This window comes from Podarcis raffonei, chromosome 5 (assembly GCF_027172205.1).
Source record: "Podarcis raffonei isolate rPodRaf1 chromosome 5, rPodRaf1.pri, whole genome shotgun sequence".
In the NCBI taxonomy this organism is placed as follows: domain Eukaryota; kingdom Metazoa; phylum Chordata; class Lepidosauria; order Squamata; family Lacertidae; genus Podarcis; species Podarcis raffonei.
In genome coordinates, this window is record NC_070606.1 from 102,068,085 (window position 1) to 102,090,509 (window position 22,425).

At 50.2% G+C, this 22,425-nt stretch overlaps 1 protein-coding gene across 15 annotated transcripts in view; it reads left to right on the forward strand.

Annotated features, from left to right (window-relative positions):
- Positions 1–22,425, forward strand: part of DLG1 (discs large MAGUK scaffold protein 1) — an 84,006-nt gene that overhangs the window by 52,702 nt on the left and 8,879 nt on the right. For 5 of the 15 annotated variants that reach the window (XM_053390915.1, XM_053390922.1, XM_053390927.1 and 2 more), the window contains 10 exons: positions 127–296; positions 902–1,041; positions 2,898–3,042; positions 3,909–4,035; positions 6,178–6,334; positions 9,142–9,244; positions 13,791–13,905; positions 15,963–16,139; positions 17,877–17,946; positions 21,502–21,601. In XM_053390915.1, the coding sequence (XP_053246890.1) occupies positions 127–296; positions 902–1,041; positions 2,898–3,042; positions 3,909–4,035; positions 6,178–6,334; positions 9,142–9,244; positions 13,791–13,905; positions 15,963–16,139; positions 17,877–17,946; positions 21,502–21,601 (1,304 nt within the window). Of the gene's footprint in view, positions 1–126; positions 297–901; positions 1,042–2,897; positions 3,043–3,908; positions 4,036–6,177; positions 6,335–9,141; positions 9,245–13,790; positions 13,906–15,962; positions 16,140–17,876; positions 17,947–21,501; positions 21,602–22,005; positions 22,040–22,425 lie in introns of all 15 variants that reach the window. The other 10 variants (XM_053390921.1, XM_053390925.1, XM_053390928.1 and 7 more) reach the window with 5 other exon arrangements.

Consider the following 22,425-nt stretch of genomic DNA (forward strand, 5'->3'; position numbering starts at 1 on the left):
CCATCATTGAGTTCCATTCAATGAGCCCATGGATTTAGCATTCTGAGAGGACAAAAGCACACGTCTGTGTGTACGTGTACGTGTACCTGGATGCCATTCAGGGCCACCTTTGCTCTCCACCTGCAGGGTGAACGACTGCATTTTGCGCGTCAACGAGGTGGATGTCCGTGATGTGACGCATAGCAAAGCCGTAGAAGCCTTGAAGGAGGCAGGCTCCGTAGTCCGGCTGCATGTCAAGAGAAGAAAGCAAGTAACGGAAAAAATCATGGAGATCAAGCTTGTGAAAGGCCCCAAAGGTTTGTGGCGGAAGGGAGCAAGCCAGGCTTAGTTTAGGGATGGGGTGGGGGTGGCTGCAGCTCCTCTTTGTGGTGGTTAGCCTGCCTGCACTTCTCAAAGGCCTGAGCAGGGGGTGGCATTTGGACTGCACACAGCAGTGCGTGGTTTTGGTGGGAAATTCCAGCCGCTCCTGTAGAAGCTGGAAGAGAGCCCATGCCTTCCTGTGGGCAGCCTTCACCCCCAAGTTATCACTGGTGGGTGACTGTGAGCCTTCCAGCACATGGACTGGGGGGTGGGGGTGTCCCTGCCCTTGCCTGATTCTCACCAGACCATTCCCTGCTCCAGAGTCCCCGGCTCAACAGTGGAACGGTCTCCCTCAGGAGGCTGGGGATTCTCCTTCCTTGGAGGTTTCTAAGCAGAAGTTGAATGGCCCCCTGTCAGGAGTGCTTTAGCCAAGATTCCTGCATTGCAGGGGGCTGGACTAGATGACCGAAGGGGTCCCTTCCAGCTCTACCATTCTACCATTCCTCTGGACTGTGGTCAGATACTTTGACATGCAAGCTGGTTGTACAGTTGCAGACAGTCTGCGGAAGTTGTGCTGATGACGGTCTTTGCTCTCTTGAAGCAGGTCTTGGGTTTAGCATCGCTGGGGGTGTTGGAAACCAGCACATTCCTGGAGACAACAGCATCTATGTCACCAAGATCATTGAAGGAGGCGCAGCACACAAGGATGGCAAGCTCCAGATTGGAGACAAACTGATGGCTGTGAGTTGAAGTTGCAGCATCCCTCTGTTTTGGGCACAGCTCCACAGAGGCTGTCCTCAAAGCCAGGGGTTGCCCTCCTTTCATGCAGGACTCTTTGTTGGGAGCCAGTGAGTCATTTCTAAGCTACAAAGCTGCCTTGGGGGTCTCCCTGAGTCTCTGCAGTGTTGCCTGCTGTGTCTTGGCAGGTCAGTGGTTTATCATGGAGAAGACTGCAAAGCTCACTTGACTGCCTCTGGCTTATCAGAGCCAGATGTATCCAGTTTTCTTTGCTGGGAAACGAGCCCTGGACTCAGAACACCTTGCACAGCTAAGAAAATCCTCTAAATGGCACTGTAATATGGGAAGACAAAGATGGGGGGCTGGACAGTCCTTAAGAGGCCACTGTCAGTCCACAAAAGAGGCTCTAATGTACAAAGACAGCAGTAGAGAACTGAAAACAAGATATGCTTGACTATAGAAAACCCCGAGGTCTGTGCACTAGGGCCCATGTGCTGGCCCCTTGTGCTGCTCTCAGCCATTCCTGGGAGAATCCAGCCAGTGCCATTTAATCAGGCTGTCCAGGGCCTGGCCTGGAACTGGGCTTGTAAACAAGGGACTTTGTTTTGGATTATGGTTTTGAGCATCATAACTGAGAGGAAATGTGGAAATGGAAGCAGTCCTGATAATTAAATGACAGGAGATTTAAGAGATTAGGATTACATAATATAGCAGCATAGTTAAAGACAGCTAAGAAGACAGCTCTTGATAAGGAATAATGAAAATGAAGCCAAACCCCAAAGGAAGCCCTTCAGCCAATAAAATAAAGCTGCCCCCATTGTAATGCCTTTATGAAAAAGTACAGTGAGAACAAGAGCAGAGCCGCTCTGTGCTGGATCAGGCCAAAGGAGAGCCATCTGGGCCAGCGTCCTGCTGTGGTCAACCAGGCAGCTTAGAAGCAGGATTCCACCCGATGGTGGTTTCCACCAGGCAGTGGGCAGAGAATAGAATTGGGGGCTCACGTTGAGCTCCCTGCTGGACTTTGTAGGCACATCCTGCAACAAGAAGGAACACAAGCTTTTGCCAAAAAAGTGCAAGTGGATGGTAAGATGCTTAAAAAAATAATAATTAAGGAGCACATTGCTAAAAGCATTAAGACCAACAACAAGAAGTCTTTTAAAGGTATTAGTAGCAGGATACTGTTGGGGCGGAAGATGGACCCTTAGATTAGGATGGTTGGTATTAAATTTCTATACCACCTTTCATCTGAAGAAACAGAAAAATAGCATCATAATAACAAAGAAAAACAATACCCCACCATAGTTTAAAAGGCCATAGATTGTAGTATAAGTTGAATGGCAAGCACGTCAGAGGAGGATAAGGAGATTGTGGGGAATCTGAATGAATCTCTTGCTCCTGTCTTCACAGCAGAAGAAACAGGCCGGATCCCAGTGCCAGAACTCACTTCCACAGGAAGGGAGCCTGAGAAGCTGTCAGGAGGACTTTGTGAGGGGGCACCCCACGGGACCCCACCTGCACAAGGTCCTGCAAGATAAATGCCCTGTCTTCCTCTGAGAGCACCTTTGGAGGAAGGGTCCCTCATCCGACAGTCATCCAGAGTGGGGGCTTGTTGGAACAGAGGACCACCCTAGAACGCACTGCTCCTGGACGTCCCAAATTGGCTTTTTTTTTTAAGACCATGTCGGTTGAGGCCAGTGAAAGCTGTTTCCAGTCGAAGTGGACAGCTGAGACCCTTCTAGACACAGGGAGGTTGAATTCTGAGCAAAGCGCAGGCTCCTTCCCTACTGTTGTACATGTGGGGTCAGAGGCTTCTTAGGGATGAGTTCATTTGGTCTCCCCCCCCCCGCCCCTCTCTCTAGGTCAACAGCGTTTGCTTAGAGGAAGTGACACATGAAGAAGCAGTGACTGCCTTAAAAAACACCTCCGACTTTGTTTACCTGAAAGTGGCAAAACCCACCAGCATGTTCATGAACGACAGCTACGCCCCGCCAGACATCACCAACGGTGAGTTGTTCTCTGGCAACCAGCAATTACTGCACTTCGGCTCCTTCCTTTGACGGAGGCATTCATACCTTGTACGGTGTGCTTGTAAAAGGAGATTTTCAGATTCTATGCCTGCTGGTCCGTTTCCTTTTTTTCGGTTATGTAAAAGATGACATAAGCAATAATTTTCAAGAAATAGTAACTTAATTATTACAAAATCTCAAGGTGGCCTGTATATGGGAAAATGTGTTCATCTCATTAGTTTTTAAGAGAAAACAAGGCTTAAATCGGTTGAAACAGTGGCTATGACTAACTTAGGGCTATTATTTTCAATGGGCCTACTCTGAGTAGGAAGGACTTAATTGGATACAACTCCCAAATTCATTGTATCTGTGCAGAGAGTTGTTTTTCTTAGGATGGGGCCAGGAGGGCTGTAGCTTTGCATGCAGGAGATCCCAGGCTCCACCCAGTGGCAACATCCCCTGCTGTCTCCTTGAAATTAAGATAGATGCATCTGTAGGTACACACTGAGGCATGCTATAACTTAAAACTCAGCAGGCATTTCCAAGGAAGCTGTGGTCCAGCTGAAGGAATGCTGGATCCTGTGCAGAACTTTAGCCCACCTAAATGACCATCCAAAGAAGCCCTCCCCCCAGCCAGCTGCTGGGAAGGTCCGTTTCCCTCTCTCTCCCCGTGAGCGCAGGAGGCGGCTTGGCCCAGACATTAGGAAGCAGCTTGTGGGGGAAGGAGGCACTGGCAGAGTTGAAAGCAAAAGATTTGGCTTCAGCGCAAATGGTTTGCACAGTTTTTTCTGATGTGCCAATAAGTTAAGTTCCCACATATGACACTTGCACAGAGTTCACCACCTACATTTCTCTCCTTCCCAGCTTATTCTCAGCCTGCCGACAACCACATTAGCTCATCAACCTACTTGGGGCAGACCCTTCCGCCAGCGTCGCCAGGGAGATACTCCCCTATCCCCAAAGGGATGCTCGGAGACGATGAGATCACCAGGTAGGGAGCTGCTGGGTCCCTTGCAGAATGTCCCTCAAGGCTCCTGCACCTCCTCTTCCTCTTCTGGATCCACACATCCTGCTGCAGTGGGGACATAGGTTTCCAGGCAGGAGTTGATCATGGCGAGGGTTTGCCAAACATTCCTTCCTCTTAGCACGTATCTCCCTTTCATCCTGAGTTTGTGCTTCTTCAAAGTCCTTGACGCCTTTATGACACCTTTGGTAAAGGCTGTTCTCCAGTTGGAGCACTCGCAAGCCAGTGATTCCCAGTTGTCAGTGTTTATACTACTTTTTTTTAGATTTGCCTTGAGAGCGTCTTTAAACATCTTTTGTTGTCCACTGGTATTTCATTTTCCATTCTTAAGTGGGGAATAGAGTAGTTGCTTTGGAAGATGATAATCGGGCATCGAAACAACATGACCAGTTGCTCTATCCCGCAGAGCCAGAGGTGGGCTCACAGGGATCCAGAAACTCAGATTCCCAAAGAAGGCTTCCCACACTACCAGGTTGATCAGTGGTTTATTACAGATCAGGGCCTTCTTGGGAGTGGCACCCGCCCTGTGGAACACCCTCCCACTAGATGTCAAAGGAAAAAACAACTACCAGACTTTTAGGAGACATCTGAAGGCAGCCCTGTTTAGGGAAGCTTTTAATATCTGAAGGACTATTGTATTTTAATATTTTATTGGAAGCTGCCCAGAGTGGCTGGGGAAACCCAGCCAGATGGGCGGGGTATAAACTATTATTATTATTATTATTATTATTATTATTATTATTATTTAAAGGAAAAAACAAAATCACCACGAAAGGTCTGAAGGCTCCCTCCTTGCCCCTGTTTCCAGCACTCTGTGGGGCGGACTTCCCAGCAAGAAGATGGCTTGTCTGCCCCCAGGCACTGGAGCAAATGTACTTGATACAGTAGAGCAGCCCACAGGTGGCCATGATCTCCACCACAGCCAAGGTTCCCCACAGGTGGCTGGTATTGCTCTAATTAGGCCTGGAGCCTAGTATCCCATTCCCATGGATGACGACAACTCCCTTTCTTGAGCTGGTCAGTTAACCTGCTTCCCAAGTGTGTTGCATGAAGGCTTAGTGTTACAGCTGCCACCAATTGTGAGTTTATTTTGAGTATTCAGCTGGTTCTAGCAGAGCTCCTGGAACAACTCAACACAACCAGTCCAATGAAGTTGATGCTGAAGAATCATTGCTTTGACATGGGTGATCTTTGCTCCTTCCACTACACTGACATTAGTTCACCTGTCTTCCCAAGTGATATGTAAAATTTTTCAGAGACACCATTGATCGAATCTTTTGAGGAGTTGGAGATGGTGTTTATAAGTGGTCCATGTTTCACAAGCATGTAGTAAAGTTGGTAGTAGAATAGCTTTGTAAACAAGCATTTAGGTTTCCCTAAAGCTCAGGCAATGCTGGATTTTGGCATCAATGTGTGGAAATATAACTGCCCAGGCAGGAGAAGTAACTGACACTTTCCAACGTTACACCATTAAGTTGGATTTGTGGCACTGCGGAAGGGTTGTTTTGTGCTTGTTGGTGCTTCACTTTGGTTTTTGGGATATTGAGCGGTACTAAATGTATTCACAGAAGCTTACAGGAAACTTGGCCTATCGCTCAGTATCCCAAAAACCAAAGTGCGCGCACACTATGTTGTCATCAGCATATTGAAGCTCTATGGTGGAAGTTGTGGGAACTCTCCTCTTTGCTTCCAAGGCTTCACCCGGCAGAACCGCTCAGGGACCTAGTCCACCTGGTGGAGGCGGATTGGCTCCAGACAGAGGAGTGGGCAAGACACAGGCAGGTGGAAGAAGAAGGGTAACCGTATTCCTCAAAGGCCCTGTCTGGCCAAGACAGCCTTGGCTTCTGACTCTGACCAGCCTCGCAGTTTCATGACTGGCAGGTTCTTTATTCTTTTCTTTATTATGTTTTTATATATGTTGGAAGCAGCCCAGAGGGGCTGAGGCAACCCAGTCTGATGGACGGGGTACAAATAAAACAACAATTATTACTACTATTATTATTACCATTGTTGTTGTTGTTAACTGACTGAAATCTAATTGAAAAAGGTGTTTTGAGTTCTAGCCCTAATATTGGCAGGCTAATGGCGGGAATTCTCTCCATCTTTCAGGGAGCCACGGAAGCTGGTGCTCCATCGAGGATCCACAGGGCTTGGCTTCAACATAGTGGGAGGAGAAGACGGCGAAGGCATCTTTGTCTCCTTCATCCTTGCAGGGGGACCTGCAGATCTAAGTGGCGAGCTCAGGAAAGGAGACCGTATAATTTCAGTAAGATGACTGAAAGGGGAAGAGCAGGACTCTCCCTTTTTCTGACTCTGCTTGTTTTTTTGACCCTTGAGGAAGGTGGGCAGCATGTAGCCAGCCCATGTGGGGCACTGAGTGTGGGGCAGTGTGCTTCTTGGAACCACCAGGGGGACAGTTCTGGGTCTCACCAGCATCTCAGTCCACAGGTTATCCCTTGGAAGGTCTTGCTTTATTTATTCATTGCATTGTATCCAATCATTTCTCCAAGGAGCTCAAGGTGGCCTACATGGTTCTGCCCCTTCTCATTTATTCCCCACAACAACCCTGTGAGGTAGGTTAGCCTGAGAGGCAGTGATGGGCCACACCCAACGAGCTTCATGGCCAGGTAGGGATTTGAGCCTGGTCTCCCAAGTCCTAGAATCCAGCGCTCTACAATCTACACCACACTGCCCTTTTATTACTTATGTATTTATCTGAGCTGACTGTGGCTCAGATCATCAGCTTCTTATAGCAAAATTCAAGCTTAAACTGAAGAAAGTAGGAAAAACCACTGGGCCGGTAAGATACAATCTAAGTCAAATCCCTTATGAATACACAGTGGAAGTGAGGAACAGGTTTAAGGATTTAGATTTGGTGGACAGAGTGCCTGAAGAACTATGGATGGAGGCTCGCAACATTATACAGGAGGCAGCAACGAAAACCACCCCAATGAAAAGGAAATACAAGAAAGCAAAGTGGCTGTCCAACGAGGCCTTACAAATAGCGGGGGAGAGAAGGCAAGCAAAATGCGAGGGAGATAGTGATAGATACAGAAAATTGAATGCAGATTTCCAAAGAATAGCAAGGAGAGACAAGAAGGCCTTCTTAAACGAGCAATGCAAAGAAATAGAGGAAAGCAATAGAATGGGAAGAACCAGAGATCTGTTCAAGAAAATTGGAGATATGAAAGGAACATTTCGTACAAAGATTTCCATAATAAAGGACAAAAGTGGAAAGGACCTAACAGAAGCAGAAGACATCAAGAAGAGGTGGCAAGAATACACAGAGGAATTATACCAGAAAGAAATGGATGTCTCGTATACCCCAGGTAGTGTAGTTGCTGACCTTGAGCCAGACATCCTGGAGAATGAAGTCAAATGGGCCTTAGAAAGCACTGCAAATAACAAGGCCAGTGGAAGTGATGGTATTCCAGCTGAACTATTTAAAATTTTAAAAGATGATGCTGTTAAGGTGCTACACTCAATATGCCAGCAAGTTTGGAAAACTCAGCAGTGGCCAGAAGATTGGAGAAGATCAGTCTACATCCAGTCCCAAAGAAGGGCACTGCCAAAGAGTGCTCCAACTACCACACAATTGCACTCATTTCACACGCTAGGAAGGTTATGCTTAAACTTCTACAAGGAAGGCTCAAGCAGTATGTGGACCGAGAACTCCCAGAAGTGCAAGCTGGATTTAGAAGAGGCAGAGGAACCAGAGACCAAATTGCAAACATGCGCTGGATTATGGAGAAAGCTAGAGAGTTCCAGAAAGACATCTACTTCTGCTTCATTGACTATGCAAAAGCCTTTGACTGTGTCGACCACAGCAAACTATGGCAAGTTCTTAAAGAAATGGGAGTGCCTGATCACCTCATCTGTCTCCTGAGAAATCTCTATGTGGGACAAGAAGCTACAGTTAGAACTGGATATGGAACAACTGATTGGTTCAAAATTGGAAAAGGAGTACGACAAGGCTGTATTTTGTCTCCCTGCTTATTTAACTTATATGCAGAATTCATCATGCGAAAGGCTGGGCTGGATGAATCCCTAGCCGGAATTAAGATTGCCGGAAGAAATATCAACAACCTGAGATATGCAGATGACACAACCTTGATGGCAGAAAGTGAGGAGGAATTAAAGAACCTTTTAATGAGGGTGAAAAAGGAGAGCGCAAAATATGGTCTGAAGCTCAACATCAAAAAAACGAAGATCATGGCCACTGGTCCCATCACCTCCTGGCAAATAGAAGGGGAAGAAATGGAGGCAGTGAGAGATTTTACTTTCTTGGGCTCCATGATCACTGCAGATGGTGACAGCAGTCTCGAAATTAAAAGACGCCTGCTTCTTGGGAGAAGGGCAATGACAGGCCTAGACAGCATCTTGAGAAATAGAGACATCACCTTGCCAACAAAGGTTCGTATAGTTAAAGCTATGGTTTTCCCAGTAGTGATGTATGGAAGTGAGAGCTGGACCATAAAGAAGGCTGATCGCCGAAGAATTGATGCTTTTGAATTATGGTGCTGGAGGAGACTCTTGAGAGTCCCATGGACTGCAAGAAGATCAAACCTCTCCATTCTGAAGGAAATCAGCCCTGAGTGCTCACTGGAAGGACAGATCCTGAAGCTGAGGCTCCAAGACTTTGGCCACCTCATGAGAAGAGAAGACTCCCTGGAAAAGACCCTGATGTTGGGAATGATGGAGGGCCCAAGGAGAAGGGGACGACAGAGGAAGAGATGGTTGGATAGTGTTTTCGAGGTTACCAGCATGAGTTTGACCAAACTGCAGGAGGCAGTGGAGGACAGAGGTGCCTGGCGTTCTCTGGTCCATGGGGTCACGAAGAGTCGGACACGACTAAACGACTAAACAACAACAACATTTATCTGTGATATTTATAAACCACCCACCAACCAAGTTCTCTGTGCAGTTTACATAATTTTGAGGGTCTAGGATAGGTCAGCAGAAGGTGCCGGAGTCTGCAGCATCCTGCCCCTGCTCAAAGATCCCAGCCTTCACGTTCTGCGCAATGTCCCTCCTTGCTTTCCTAAATATTCTGTGTTTACATTTGTTTTGCAGGTAAATGGTGTAGACCTCAAAGCTGCAACTCACGAAGAAGCAGCTGCTGCCTTGAAAAACGCCGGCCAAGCTGTCACCATAGTGGCTCAATACCGTCCAGAAGGCAAGTGAATTACTGAGTTAATCCACCTGTCCTGCAGGGGAAAGCTGCGTTGATTAAGGCGTGGGGGGAGGGGAAGGGGGCTAGGGTACCGGCAACAGCAGGCAGAAAGAACATCTCTGAACCTGAGCAGAATGTGCCCACATGAAGCCCCCAGTTGGTTGGTTTCCCACCATGGGTTAGTGTTTCAGAGAAGGACACTGCAACCCCCTCCCCACACGTGCTGGAACAATGCCAGTTGCTCAGGGCAGGTGAGGTCGACATTGCAAGTGGCCAAGGGATGTGTCTTGCTCCTGGAATCGGCAGCGGAATCCTGTTCCTGTGCCAATGACTAACCTAAAGGGATTCGCCAGCCTGACTTCCCCCCTGCAACTGTTGGCTACTCATGTATACTCCTCCTCATGCATGCTCCCTTTCTTCCATTTCTTATACATGCCCTTTTTAACTCACAGCTCATCCGTAAGCTCCTTATGCAGCCACATTGGTTTCCTTCGATGCCCCTCACTTTTCTTTCTTGTTGGTATTGTCTGCATTTGGGCCTTCAATATTTCTCCTTTTATAAACTCACATCCTTCTTGGACTCCCTTCTCTCTGAGTATTTCTGACCCTGGGATCTCACCCAGTAGCTCCTTCAGCTTTTTGAAATTGGCCTTCTTAAAGTCCAGAGTGTGTGTCTGACTACAGTACACCCAGTTTTCCCTTACCTCTGTATCCTGAAACCCAGGAGAACATGATCACTTTCTCCCAAGTTTCCAAGTACTTCCACTTTGTTGATCAGTTCCTCCCTATTGGTGAGGAGCGAGATAGATAATCTGCTTGTTGCTTCTTCCACCTTCTGGGAAATAAAATTGCCAGTGAGGCAACAGAGGAATTTGTCATTCTCGGCAGAGTCGTGAGTCCCAACAGTTATTGGGGAAGTTGAAGTCCCCCAGGATTACCAAACATTCAAAAATAAGAGATATACTAATCTGCTCTAATAAGGCACCATCCAAGTCTTCAGTCCGGCTTGGCGGTCTATAGCAGACACAGACAGTAAGGTCACTGTTTCTCCTACAATTTTTACCCATATACTCTCAATCTGCTTTTCATGCTCCAGGTCATGGGTTTCTTCAAATGTACGCATCCTTTATATATAATGCTGCTACTCCTCCCTTCCTGTTCGGTCTTCCTTTTGAACAGGTTATACCCCTCAATTCCTACATTCTAGTCATGAGTCTCATCCCACCAGGTTTCAGTAATGCCTACCAGGCCATATTTGCCATCCTGTACTAGAAGCTCCTGTTCATCTTGCTTGTTTCCCATATTCTGCGCATTTGTGTAGAGACAACTGAAACCATGAGACATTCCCTGCAGCTATTTCCTTCCTGCCCTTTAGCAGGTTTCTAGAGCACCACCTCAGTCTCCTGTGCATCAATGAAGCTCTTATCAGGTGTCCTTTTGACGTTTGTCTTGTGTTTTCTCCCTCCCCCTCAAGATCTGGTTTTAAGACAAACATAGCGCAGGTGTTGCAGGTCACTGCAGCAGCTCCCTCACCCTCCATGTCTCTTGGTCCTATGCACAGTGAGAGACAGCGCTCTGGGCCTCCCCCTTGAACTCTCCCATTAAACACCCTTGCAAACATCCCTGTTGGCAAGCTCCCAGCATCTGCACTGAGTGAAGGTTGCCTGCTGCTGGCTGCTAGCTGCTCCCTCAGGCTGGCTTCCTCTCAGCTGTCACTCCTCCCCATCTGATCTTGTGCTCCAGCAGAGCAATCAGCCACACCCTCAGGCTCCCAAAGACACAGGCTTCACTCTCTTCAGTCTCCTCCAGCAATCCTTCCCCCTGTTTGCAAGGCCAGTTTGCAGGCCCTGGTCATGAGCTCCCAGAATCTGCACTGAGCTACGTTTGAAGAGGGACAGAAACACCTTTGCTCCCAACATCTTCTCTTCCAGAGGCAGAGAGTTGACTGTTCAAAACAAGTAAAGATTGGACAATATTCCAAGAATATCTCAAAAAGTACTGTGATAATGCAAATCTCCTGACAGATTTAGATTGAATCTTGAATTACAAGGAAACCATAAAAGTAAAAATTACTCTTGATAAGTAACGGAAAAAATAAGAAAGTTCATATAGATAAATAAGGTGTAAAAGGTACAATGCGGTGAATCGGAAGTTAAAGTACAGTGGTACCTCGGGTTACAGGTGCTTCGGGTTACAGACTCCACTAACCCAGAAATAGTACCTCTGGTTAAGAATTTTGCTTCAGGATGAGAACAGAAATTGGGCAGCGCCTCTCTTCTATTAGATTCACTGCTCTCCTCCCCGCCTTGGGGAATGCTTTCTCCCTCTGAGAAACTGGAAACTTGTAACTCTTCCCTGACATATACCCTGCCTTTTCCCCTGATGGGCTCAAGGCAGCTTACAGATAAAATAGGAACGGCTAAAAACACACAGAGAGAATGAAGCTATCATTGGAAAACAAACATAGAATTAAAACTATATATTGATATAAATATAAAAGGTCTATTAAGAACATACTGATAATTACAGTGAAAACATCACAGCACCAGCTCTCCCATCACACTCTGGTTATCTGTGCCAGTTGGAGGTGGGAAGCTTTAGTTCCCAGGTAAAATTCAACTTTCTGTGCACTAAGTTAAGTCACTTATAGTGTTGCTTTCAAATAGCACTTCAGGCAGGAGCCTGAGAAATAGGCTTGTGCCATAAAAAGGAGGGTCTGAGCCAGCCAGGATCCTACCACTTGCTGATCTCCAAAGCTCCGCCCTGCAGGAGGCTGCCAAGCCCCTGGCCCCTTGGTCCGGCGCTGCTGGGAGTCCAGCCACTGTCAGCAGAGCAGGTGGCGCTGCTGGCGAAGGAAGGAGCTGCTTGTCGCCATGCGCCCAAGTTGGATGTGTGCCGTTTCCATAATGGGCAGAAGCAGCAGGCAGGCGGCTGGGTGAGTTGGGCATGGAAGCCCCTCCCGGCACCAGGCTGCCTTTTTCCCAGAGGTGCTTTGTGTTTCTTCATCCAAGCCTACGACCTTCACTGCCGATTTCTCCTTCTGGCCGTTGTATGAAAGAGACCACTGTGTCCTTTCAAGAGATGTCCAGTTTCTCTTTGATGGGATCGTGATCTGGACTCTGCAGCCAATTGTGTGGAGGGTGGGGGAGGAAGTCAGGATTGCCAAGGCTGCCGTTGGCACAACCCTCTCTGCACCTTCCGGAGCAGGTGATGGTCCTGATGGGCTCCCCTTCCCTTGCTCTGCTTGTGCTCCCAGCGTGGACTGGCTTTAATCCGAGTCACGTGGGCAGCAGGCAGAGACGGCGGAGGTGCGGCTTCTGCCCAGGAGGACTGAGAAGCAGAGCTGCCGTGAGTTCTGCTGCTTCCTGGCTGCTTTAGTGAAAGGTGCTTGGCTTGCTTTGGCTGGACCCGTTAGCTGGAGAGAGGCATGTGAGTAGAGAGCGCCATGAGATCAGACAAGCAAACGCAGCACTGCCAGGGTTAGCAGGGGCCCCTGGTCGGGGCTTTGTCTTGCTGGAGAAGGCAATCTAGTTAGTGCAGATTAGAGTGGGAGGAAGGAGGGAGATGCAGCTGGAGTGTTTTCTTGCAGGTGGCAACCAAGTCGTTACAAAAAGTCTCCGCCAGAATTGCCCCTGCAGGGGCCCTTTGCCGGCTCTTTGCTCTGGCTGGCTGGCCAGGAAGTGTTCACAGAACCCCCTGGTGCTACGCTGTGCAAAGGATTCTCCTTGCTTAGAAGCAGCCATGGTGCTTCTGGTGTTGTCTTGTTGCCACAGACAGTGGTCTGGCGGTTGGTATCCAGAGGGGGGAATTTTCTCCCCCGGACGTTTGCCAGGCATGTTCCCTGCAGGCATACCTGGGGGGTAGGGATGGCTTGTTGAGTTGGTGGTTGGCAGAAGGTAATTGGGATCTGCCAGTAGATCTCTGGCTCATTTGTAGTAGATCGGCAAGGAGGGTTTCTGACTCCCAGCTGGTTAACCAATAGCAACAACAAACAACTTTCTCAGGCTACGTTAGGCTACTGAAATGAATAAAGCCAACCCAGAACGGACTGTGGCGATGAGCTCAGTTCAGTCCTAGGCTCAAAATGCCCTTTTGTGCTCTAGTTCTCCTGCCTTGTGCAGACGGCTCTTCTGGCAAAGGGCAGAGTAGATTCAGCAAGCTTGAAGTCTGCCCATTCTGGGCAGTGCTGGGTCCTGTCTTGGAATTCCATATTGTAATTCTCCATGGCTCTGGGGACTTGGGTGTGTGCTTATTTTTAATATTTTGTTTTATATATACTGTGGGTTTAAACCATTTTGTTTTGAGCCACTTCAATTGAAATGTGGTGTGCACATTTTCAGAGAGTTAAAATTCTGGTTTTATGCCAGGGAGAGAGAGAGTGCTGGAGAGACTTCACCGTTTGTTACAAAATCTAGACTGTGGGAAACACAACAGAACTTGAAGCCTTTGGAGGGAGCAGACTTTGCAGCAGCAGCAGTTGTTGTAGGGTTCCAAGATGCTGACTTATTTTGAGCTAGCAGCATTCTCCCTTTTCATTTCTGTTTGTCAGAATACAGCCGTTTTGAAGCTAAAATACACGACTTGCGAGAGCAGATGATGAGCAGCAGCATCAGTTCGGGGTCGGGGTCCCTGCGGACAAGCCAGAAACGGTCTCTCTATGTCAGGTAAGTTGCCTTCTGAGCCAGTTGGTGGGACTTGCCCAGGAGCTGCTCTTTGGTGACTGGGCTTGCTCCTCAGAGGACGCGGAGACTGTGGCGGCTGCACAGGATGCAGCTTTGCTGGGTGCTTTCTTTGTGGTTGGCTCAGTCACCTTGGAGCAATCAAATGGTCTTGGGAAAATTGGCTTTCTTGCTTGAATGCAATTTTCAAGATCAAGAATATCCCAGAGGAAGTTGCCAAGGTTTGCTGGCATGCACCTAGGAGGGCAGCAGGGGTCTCCCAGAATTCTGGCTCTGCAGGCATGTGTTGCACTGTGACCTCCCCAAGGGGCAGAATTGCTGACCAGGGTTGCACCTTTGTCTGTCACCCAGAATGGCAAGCTGGCTTATGGAGAGCTAGCAGTGGCCAAAGGGATTCCATGATGGACGGCGGTGGAGGAGGGTGAGCTGACCGACTGGAGGGCTTCCTGGTTAGTTGCCTTGCAGCCTAGCGGTTCCGAGGCAGAGCGCTTGCTGAGGAGGGGCCACTGGCAGGCAGCCTGTGCCTCCATTGCTGAAGTCGGGAGGCTTGTCAAAAGGGCAGCTGACTGCAAGAGGGTGAGGGGGGGCGTTCTGCCTTCCTCTTGAGGAGAAGGAGAGGCGGTGGGTGGGTGGCGGCTGATGTTGTTGAACAGTCAGAGTAGCTGCAGATGCGGGAGGCCACCTGCCTGCCAGAAACCTCTGTAAGCTCAACTGCCCCATTCTCTCATTGCCTGGTACATAAAGAGGGGACCACGGACCAAGACAAACCTCTCCAGGCGTCTTCCTGATGAAGCGCAGCCCCGGACGTCCATAAATCTTCAGTCCCGGTGTGCACCAGCGACACGTATCCAAAGATATGTGCACACTCAATCAGCAGAGTAGAGCAGAAACGATGTGGAGCTTAGGTGTGGCATTCTAAGTAATTTATTAAGCAATATGTACAGAACAAAGCAATCATGGCATCCTCACACATCTTCTCCGAGAGAGAGAGAAAGTAAGTAAGTAAGTAAGTAAGTAAGTAAGTAAGTAAGTAAGTAAGTACAAAAGTACACTTTCCAAGCCTGGAAAATAAACACAGACATGTGATGTAACAATCACATATCCAGCAATGGGAGAATGAAAATGCTAACACCCAGAACACCAGAAGAGCCTGCTGAATCTGGCCCAGCTAGTACAGCACCCTCTTCTCAGAGTGGCTGAACAGTTGCCTTGACTGCTGGCTCCTTTGTTTGGTCTGCTGGGTCTTGAGTGTCCTTCCCTCCATGGGTGACGGGGTGAAAGTCTCCAGGCAAGGACAGGAGGCTCAAGTCAAATCTTTGTGGACAGGCCTATTTGTCCTGCTGGTGCGGGTAGGGTGCAAATTAAACCCTGTGCTTCATGTCCATAAGACTGAGGTTTTGATCAGCAAGAGGAGGACTAGACCATGTTAATTCATAATGACGCCTTGACAAATTTCTCTGAAACTCCTTGAGCTTTTGAATAAATGGTTTCTTCTCTCTTGGGTTTTCCATCTTTGCAGCTGTTAATAGACTTAAAAGTAGCAATGTCAAACCACAACAAGGTCTCATGACTAAGGTGGAATAGCCAGATTTGTCCTTTGCAGCAATAACAAAGGGTCCTGAGCAAATGTATCATGGCATAAGCTGCCACAGACTAGAGTTCTGTCCGGTCTATGAGCACTGATGCTGCAGTGAGTGTGTTGGTCTAGGAGGAGCCACGAGGCTTGTTAAACACTTGAGTGCATTAGGAGGAGAATTGTAAGTTATTTCCTGGGCGACTCATAGACCCCTTCCGACAGAGCAGAGAGAGAGCCAGGAGCACAAGGGGGCTCAGCACTAGAGACCTTGTGCCTGGGGAGAGGGAGGTGCTTGCTCACACACAGCCGGCATCAAGGCGGAGCTGCTTGAGGAGAAGGACTGGGCTCCTCTTCTGCCACCGCCCAGTTTGACTGCAAGGCAGTTCCAAGGGAGGCAAGTGATGACAGCTTGCCAGTGGGGCCTTTGTTTCCTTACTCATCAAATGCGCTCCCCTTGTGCCTCCAGAGCCCTCTTTGACTACGACAAGACAAAAGACAGTGGCCTCCCAAGCCAGGGACTGAATTTCCGATTTGGCGACATCCTCCATGTCATCAACGCTTCTGATGATGAGTGGTGGCAGGCCCGGCCGGTGATGCCAGATGGCGAGAGAGACGAGGTTGGCGTCATCCCCAGCAAGCGCAGGTAGCCCTCTCTTTCCTGCTGGGGTTTTCCTCTCTTCCTGGGCCACAGCCTTCAACAAGAGGGAGTGTGCCCCAAGACCCGACCCCTTCCTGCCCACAGTCTCATAGAGCCTTGCGGTGCCTGGCAGTATCTTTTGTACCTCCATGAATCAGAAGGAAGGGGGGGTGGTCAGCGGGCTTTTTGAGACACGGCAACTTCTCTGTCGTGAATCTTGGAAGACAGGACACCTCCCTGGGCAACTTGTTGCCTCTGCCCCCCCCCCCCGTAAGGAGTCCTGTGTCACCACCACACTCCTCTTCCTCCTCTGGGGAGTAGCAGGAATTGTTCTTCACTGCAACTCCCATAGCTACCTTGTCAGGCCCCTATAATCAAACAGTTCTACCTACAGTTGACAAATATGACATAAGATGTCAAGAAACCATTTCCTGTGATTCTGGCCTTGAAGACTCTTAATTTCTGTCCTATGCATCTGTAATGGGTATGAGTTACTCGTGCGTAAACTGCTGCCTCTCTAGGCTAAATTGCCTTGTTAAACCGTTCTGACTGCACAGCCCATCTCAACGTGGCTGCCTCAGTCGCTGGCAGAATCCGTCAGTGGGCGTTTCTTAAACCTCTTCCAGCATAGAAGCTGTTTGACTCCCAGTCTCCTCCTCCTCCTCTCACTGCGCGGGAGTCTTCTACGCAGGGAGGGCGTGGGTAGCGGGGGACCTGTGCTCTCCTCACTGATGTCCAGTGAAGAGTCCTGGAGCCCTCTCTCCGCTTCCCCTATCTCCTTATCCCTGGTGTTGCGCTGATTTCCTTCCCCCTCTCCTGAGCTGCTTCTCCTCCTGGTGCTGGGTCCTTCGCCAGCATCACCTGGGAGCCTCCCCTTCGCCTCTCGCTCCGATGTCAGTTCCCTGACAGCATCCAAACCAAATTCCCTATTGCAGACATGTTTAAGTGTTTTAAAATGTTTCTCAGGTGTAGCACAGAGGTGTGCCCCTCCCAGTTCCACATTCTGGCGGCTGCATAATTTGGCAGTTGGGCTTGTGCCAGCAAGAGGGCATGTTTGGTTTGCTCCAGGGACCACTACGGTAACTCACATGGGCCTCCAGCAGCCAAAATACTCACTCTAGGTTAGCGTGCATTAGAGCCAAGTGGGTCTTAGCCTTTAACATGCAGGTTGAAAACAAAACAAACCAGCATTTTCCTCCCCTCTCACTGTCCTGAGCAAAGCCTCTCCTCTAAAGCTGCAGTGTGCGCTGGGAAGAAACCTCCACTGCCCCCTGGCAGGAAGAGCAGAGGTCACCAGGAGCACCGCTGCTTGGTTGGAAGTGGCCATGTTCCTTGACTCCAGCAGCCAGCCTATATTGGCCTGGTGTCTGAGGCTGCCACTCTTGGCGCTTGCCACCAAGACCTTCCCGTCCCTGATGAGACTTGGAGAAGACAACAGAGGTTGCAGGAATGATTCCCTGCTGCTGCTCCCCTGCTGCAGCCACTTTTGGCAGGAGGGCTAGGGCTCTCCCCCCAACAGGTGGCTTGACCCCTCCAGCAGCCATTCAGTTCTGCTATCCAAAGAAGGCCATCGACTCTAGGCCCCTTTGCCCTGACACTCAGGCTAAAGCCAGCCAATGCCTCCCGTGGCCTCCCTCCAAGGCCAGATTGCCCCCCCACCAGCTTCTGCCATGGGGTGCAGCGGGATTTAGCGCAGAGCGCAGGTGCTGCAGATGCACTAATCTTTTTGTGCTTTTCTGGCAGGGTTGAGAAGAAGGAACGAGCTCGTTTAAAGACAGTGAAATTCAACTCTAAAGCAAGAGGTGACAAAGGGGTGAGTTTGGACTCTTTACGCTGTTGCTACTGTAAACTCTGTCATAATGAAAGCCTTGCATGCTCACTTCACCTACAGGCTGGTGGGGTGACTGGCCAGGAAAGCGATTCAGCGCCCTGTGAGGAGTCTGGCATCTCCTAGGTGGAGACAGGACTAGAGAAATCCAGGGTAGAGCAGGAGAGGCCTCTCGGTGGCTGGCAGTGGGGACAAGGGAACCACTAGAACCTGCTTCTGAAGGCGGGGGTGTTGCCTTCGGCCCCCGCTTGCAGGCCTGCTGTCGGGGTACGGGACTGGCTACTGGGGAACAAGAGAATAAGGGAGGATTCCTGGTCTGTTCCTCTCTGGAAAATCCTCCTTTAAAAACAGCTTTAGACTCAGGAGAGTCTGGTCACCCAGGGGCCACCCAAGAAAACTCAAGTCAAAAGACTTTTGGAGTGAAAGCGCATGAGATGGATGGATGGGTAGATGTTCCATGGAATGTTGTGCACTTGGCTGTTTTGTTTCCTTTGTGGGACCACCTGGCTTCTGTCCCTTGAAGGGGCATCATGAGGGAAGGTGAGGGCTGTGGCTTCCTGGCTCCCTCCTTGACGCCCCTGGGTGCCCAGAGACAGCCTTGAAGGTACGTAACCACATGCTTGTGGGCAGCTGGGAGGCAGCAGGGAAGGGGAGAGCAGAGTCAGGAGAGGGTGGAGCAGGCCAGCCGACCAGAGAGGAAGAGCAGCTGAGGGGACTCGGTGGACCATCAGCCATGTTTATCTTTTCACAAAGCTGTGTGAAATACCATAATCTTAAGGGTAGAACAGATTGTTACAGTTCCAAATTAACACACCAGCAACTTTATTTTAAAAAAATATTTCCGTGACTTGTGCTAACAGACATCTGTTACAGACGCCCCCGTGAAATGTATGCACTGAACACTTTGTGTGAAAAGGAACTGTTGGGAATGCACTGGGATGGGTTTAAGCAGACTGGTGCTGGAACGGGGCTGGTCCCAGGCTGGGCTGTGTGTGCAGGAGGGCAGGGAAGCTGCAGGATGTGGGGCTAGAGCCGAGGGGTCTCCCTGGTCTCCTTTCCAGAGCCACATTTCAGCCCTTGTGCCTGGGGAAGCCTCAGGCCCTGGGCGGGGGGGGGGGGATGCCCTAACCCTATGGCAAGAAAGAGCAGAACACATTTAGTCACCTGGTGCAGCCAAATACCACTTTGTGGAAATGGGCCTTTGGGGCAGCTCACAGAGTTTGGGTGTTGCATTTGTTTCCGTGCAGCCTGCACACACAGCCCTGGTCCCGTGCCGTTTTGAAAACTGGTTGTGTTGGAGTCACAGCCTTGTATGTTGACTGTTGCCAAGTTTGCACACGGCTCCCATGTCCTAACACTGCACCAGACCCATGCATGAGCCCCTGAGTGGAAACCAAACTACGCTTGCCATTGAGAGAGAACTGCCCGTCTTGTCTGTCTTCCCTCCTCTTAACATGGCCCTCTCGAGAGGGCTGCCTTCCTCTTGTCCTGCCAGTTCTCTTTCTCTTTTTCTGTCTTTCTCCTCCCCTTTCCTCCTCTTTGTTGGTACCTTCCTGGGAACTCTGTGCATGCTTGCTGTTGGCAGGGGCTACTTTGCCTCGGGAATGTGGCAGCCTGGCCTTAATTCTAACACCTAACATGGCAAAGCAGAAGGAGGCAAAACTGATGGTGTTGAAAACTGAAGCTGCTGTGCTTGTCTCTTCTTCTTTCAAACAGTCCTGCCAAGGACCACCCCCACCCCACCCCCCTTTTATGCCAGGCACCAGCCACTGACCTGCTTGTCCTTTTGCCTGGGCAAAATCAGCTTATGCCGCGTTGAGCACCCGGCGTAAGAGGAGAATGTCGAGTGGCCTGTGGGTTTTTTTCTGCTTCCTTTTCTAACCCATTTGTACTAATGATGCAATTCTGCAAAGAGGCTGTGAGAGCTTAATAAAGTTAATACACTCTTAGTACTAAAAACAAGACTCTCCTGCCTGTAAGAGCCTTAAAAACACATGGCTGATATTTTCTGCAAATCAAAACATAATTACTTCTAACCATGTTTTGTTTTTTTGCTATTGGAGCCGACTTCTAACCACTCAGCATGCAGTAGGTGAGGCTGTTGCTCTCCAGACTCTGCACAACAGGAAATGGCTGTTGTCTGGGAGACAGGAGAGCGCCAATGTGTCCCTCTTAGCCAGAAGGAGCCTTGTAGCACCGTGATCTCCCAGAGGTAGAGGCTTGGGCAGCTCCTACCAGGGAGGTGAATTTGCGTGGGGAGCTGCGCCCTGGGCCTTCCAGTCCAAATGGTTTAAAAACAGAGCAGGCAAAGGCGCACGCTGTTCACGGTGTGCTCTGCTTGACTAAACTGAGCTCCTGCAGCAGTTTGCTGGCATTGCAGGGGGTTGGACTAGATGACCCTCGGGGTCCCTTCCAACCTGACAGTTCCATGATTCTCTAGGTGTTGGGGAGAGGGCTTGGCTCGCCTTGAGGCTGAGCCGCTTCTTCCCAAGGGGGGCTCCGGTGGAAGAACCCCGAGATTCAGCTGTGGCTCTTCTGCCCTGCCCATTCCTCTGCTGCCACCAGGGACACGCAGCAGGAAGAGGAGATCAGACGCGGCCAGGCAGGTCCCACGGCATGTGGGTCTGTGGACTTCAGTGGCAGCTAAGAGACCATGCTGGCTTGAGCTGCCAGCGGTTGGGATCCAGATGGCCGGGCTGCTTCTGACATCCTCTTTGTGCTGTAGCCCCTGAGGGTCCCTGGTCCCTCTGGATATTCATGCATTGTGTGGGGTCAGGTGGCTGACCCCTTGTGCTTGTGGTGCTTGGATTATGAGCCACGTGGATGTTCCCTCCAGGCACTGCTCTCCGGATCAGATATCACGACTCAGGCTACATTGGCTCCCTTTTATTTGTCTCAGTTGCATAGACTGCCTTTCAGCCAGAGTTTCAGAGAGTGCAGGGAGACGGCCTTATGCCCAGTCAGACCAGTGGTCCACCCAGCTCAGCATTGTCTGCACTGGCTGACAGAGGATCTCCAGGGTACTAGGCAGGGATCCTTTTCCCGCCCTACCTGGAAACCCTGGGGGTAGCACCTGGGCCCTTCTGCATTCAGAGCAGATGCTCTACCACGAAGCCCTCTGCAGAGTACAGCCACCCCACAACTTGTTCTGAGAAAGTCTGTGTTGCAAGAGGTCCCTGTAGCTGCTCCCTGCTTCTTCCTCAGGAGCAGTTGAAGGGGGGCTGTTTCCCACTCCTGCCAGCAGCATCTGGCGGCCTGGGCTAGAGAGAGAGCCCCTTCCCGCAGCCAGGGCTTCCTCAGAATGGAGCCGGCCGCTTGCTCCCCAGGCCCTTCTCCCTCCAGGCCCCAGCCCTGGCTCCAGCCGCCACCTGGGAGCTGGCCCCTGCCCTCCTAAGGGAGGGCTGTGGATCCAGCCAGCCTCGAACTGCTGCATGTTGTGGTCCTAGAAGTCGGCCTCTGCCAAGCTGCTGGACTGGGCCTCTGTGACACACTGGACATTCGACCTCCTTTGTTTTGCCCCTCCTTCCTTCTCTTCTTCAGCAGTCATTCAATGACAAGCGTAAAAAGAACCTCTTTTCCCGAAAATTTCCCTTCTACAAGAACAAGGACCAGAGTGAGCAAGAAACCAGTGATGTGGACCGTAAGTATGTGGGTGGGGGCAGGGCAAGCGCCAGCTGCGGATGTGCCGGGGGGCCTGCCTTGCGTGCCAGACGTGGCCTTGCCTTGAAGGGGTCCCAAGAGCTGCCACAGGGGCAGGGAGGGGCTGGCCCAGCTCTCCTTCCGCAGCTGATTGGGGGGGGGGCAGCGAGTTCTGTTGGCTGCAGCTAAAAGGCAGGCGGCCTCTGGCTTTCAGAGGTGGGTTTGAGGGACAGGAGGTTTAAGTGCTGCCCTTAAATGGGTTTCTGGCTGAGCTTTGGGCACCCCCTGGACCCCTGTGGATGCCCTTGGGACCACCTTGCCGTAGCCCCTTATTGATATGCTACTGACGGTTATTTTCTTTGTGATTGTCTCTTTATTGCTTGCCCTCTGGGAACTTCTCTGCAGGAGATCCCTGAAGACATGGGATCAAAAGGCCTGAGTAAGTGACCCTCTTCCCAGAGGCCCCTGAGCCCTCCGCTCACTGAGACAGAAGGAAATGCCTTCTCTTCCTCCACACTTGTTTGCCATCTCCTCCTCCAAGTCATGCCACTTCCATTTACTTTTTGGTTGGGAGGCTGGGAAACCTTCCCCTGTTTTGCAAGCACAAAAGTCATTGAATCGTAGAGCTGGAAGGGACACCAAGGGTCATCTAGTCCAACCCCCTGCAGTGCAGGAATCCCAACTAGACATTTGGCCAGCCTCTGCTTGGAAACCTCCAAGGAAGGAGAGCCCAACACCTTCTGAGGGAGTCTGTGCCTCTGTCAAAGAGCTTGCTTGATCTGTTTCCTCTAGCCAGATGCAGGTCTGCCGTAGATCTCACCTGGG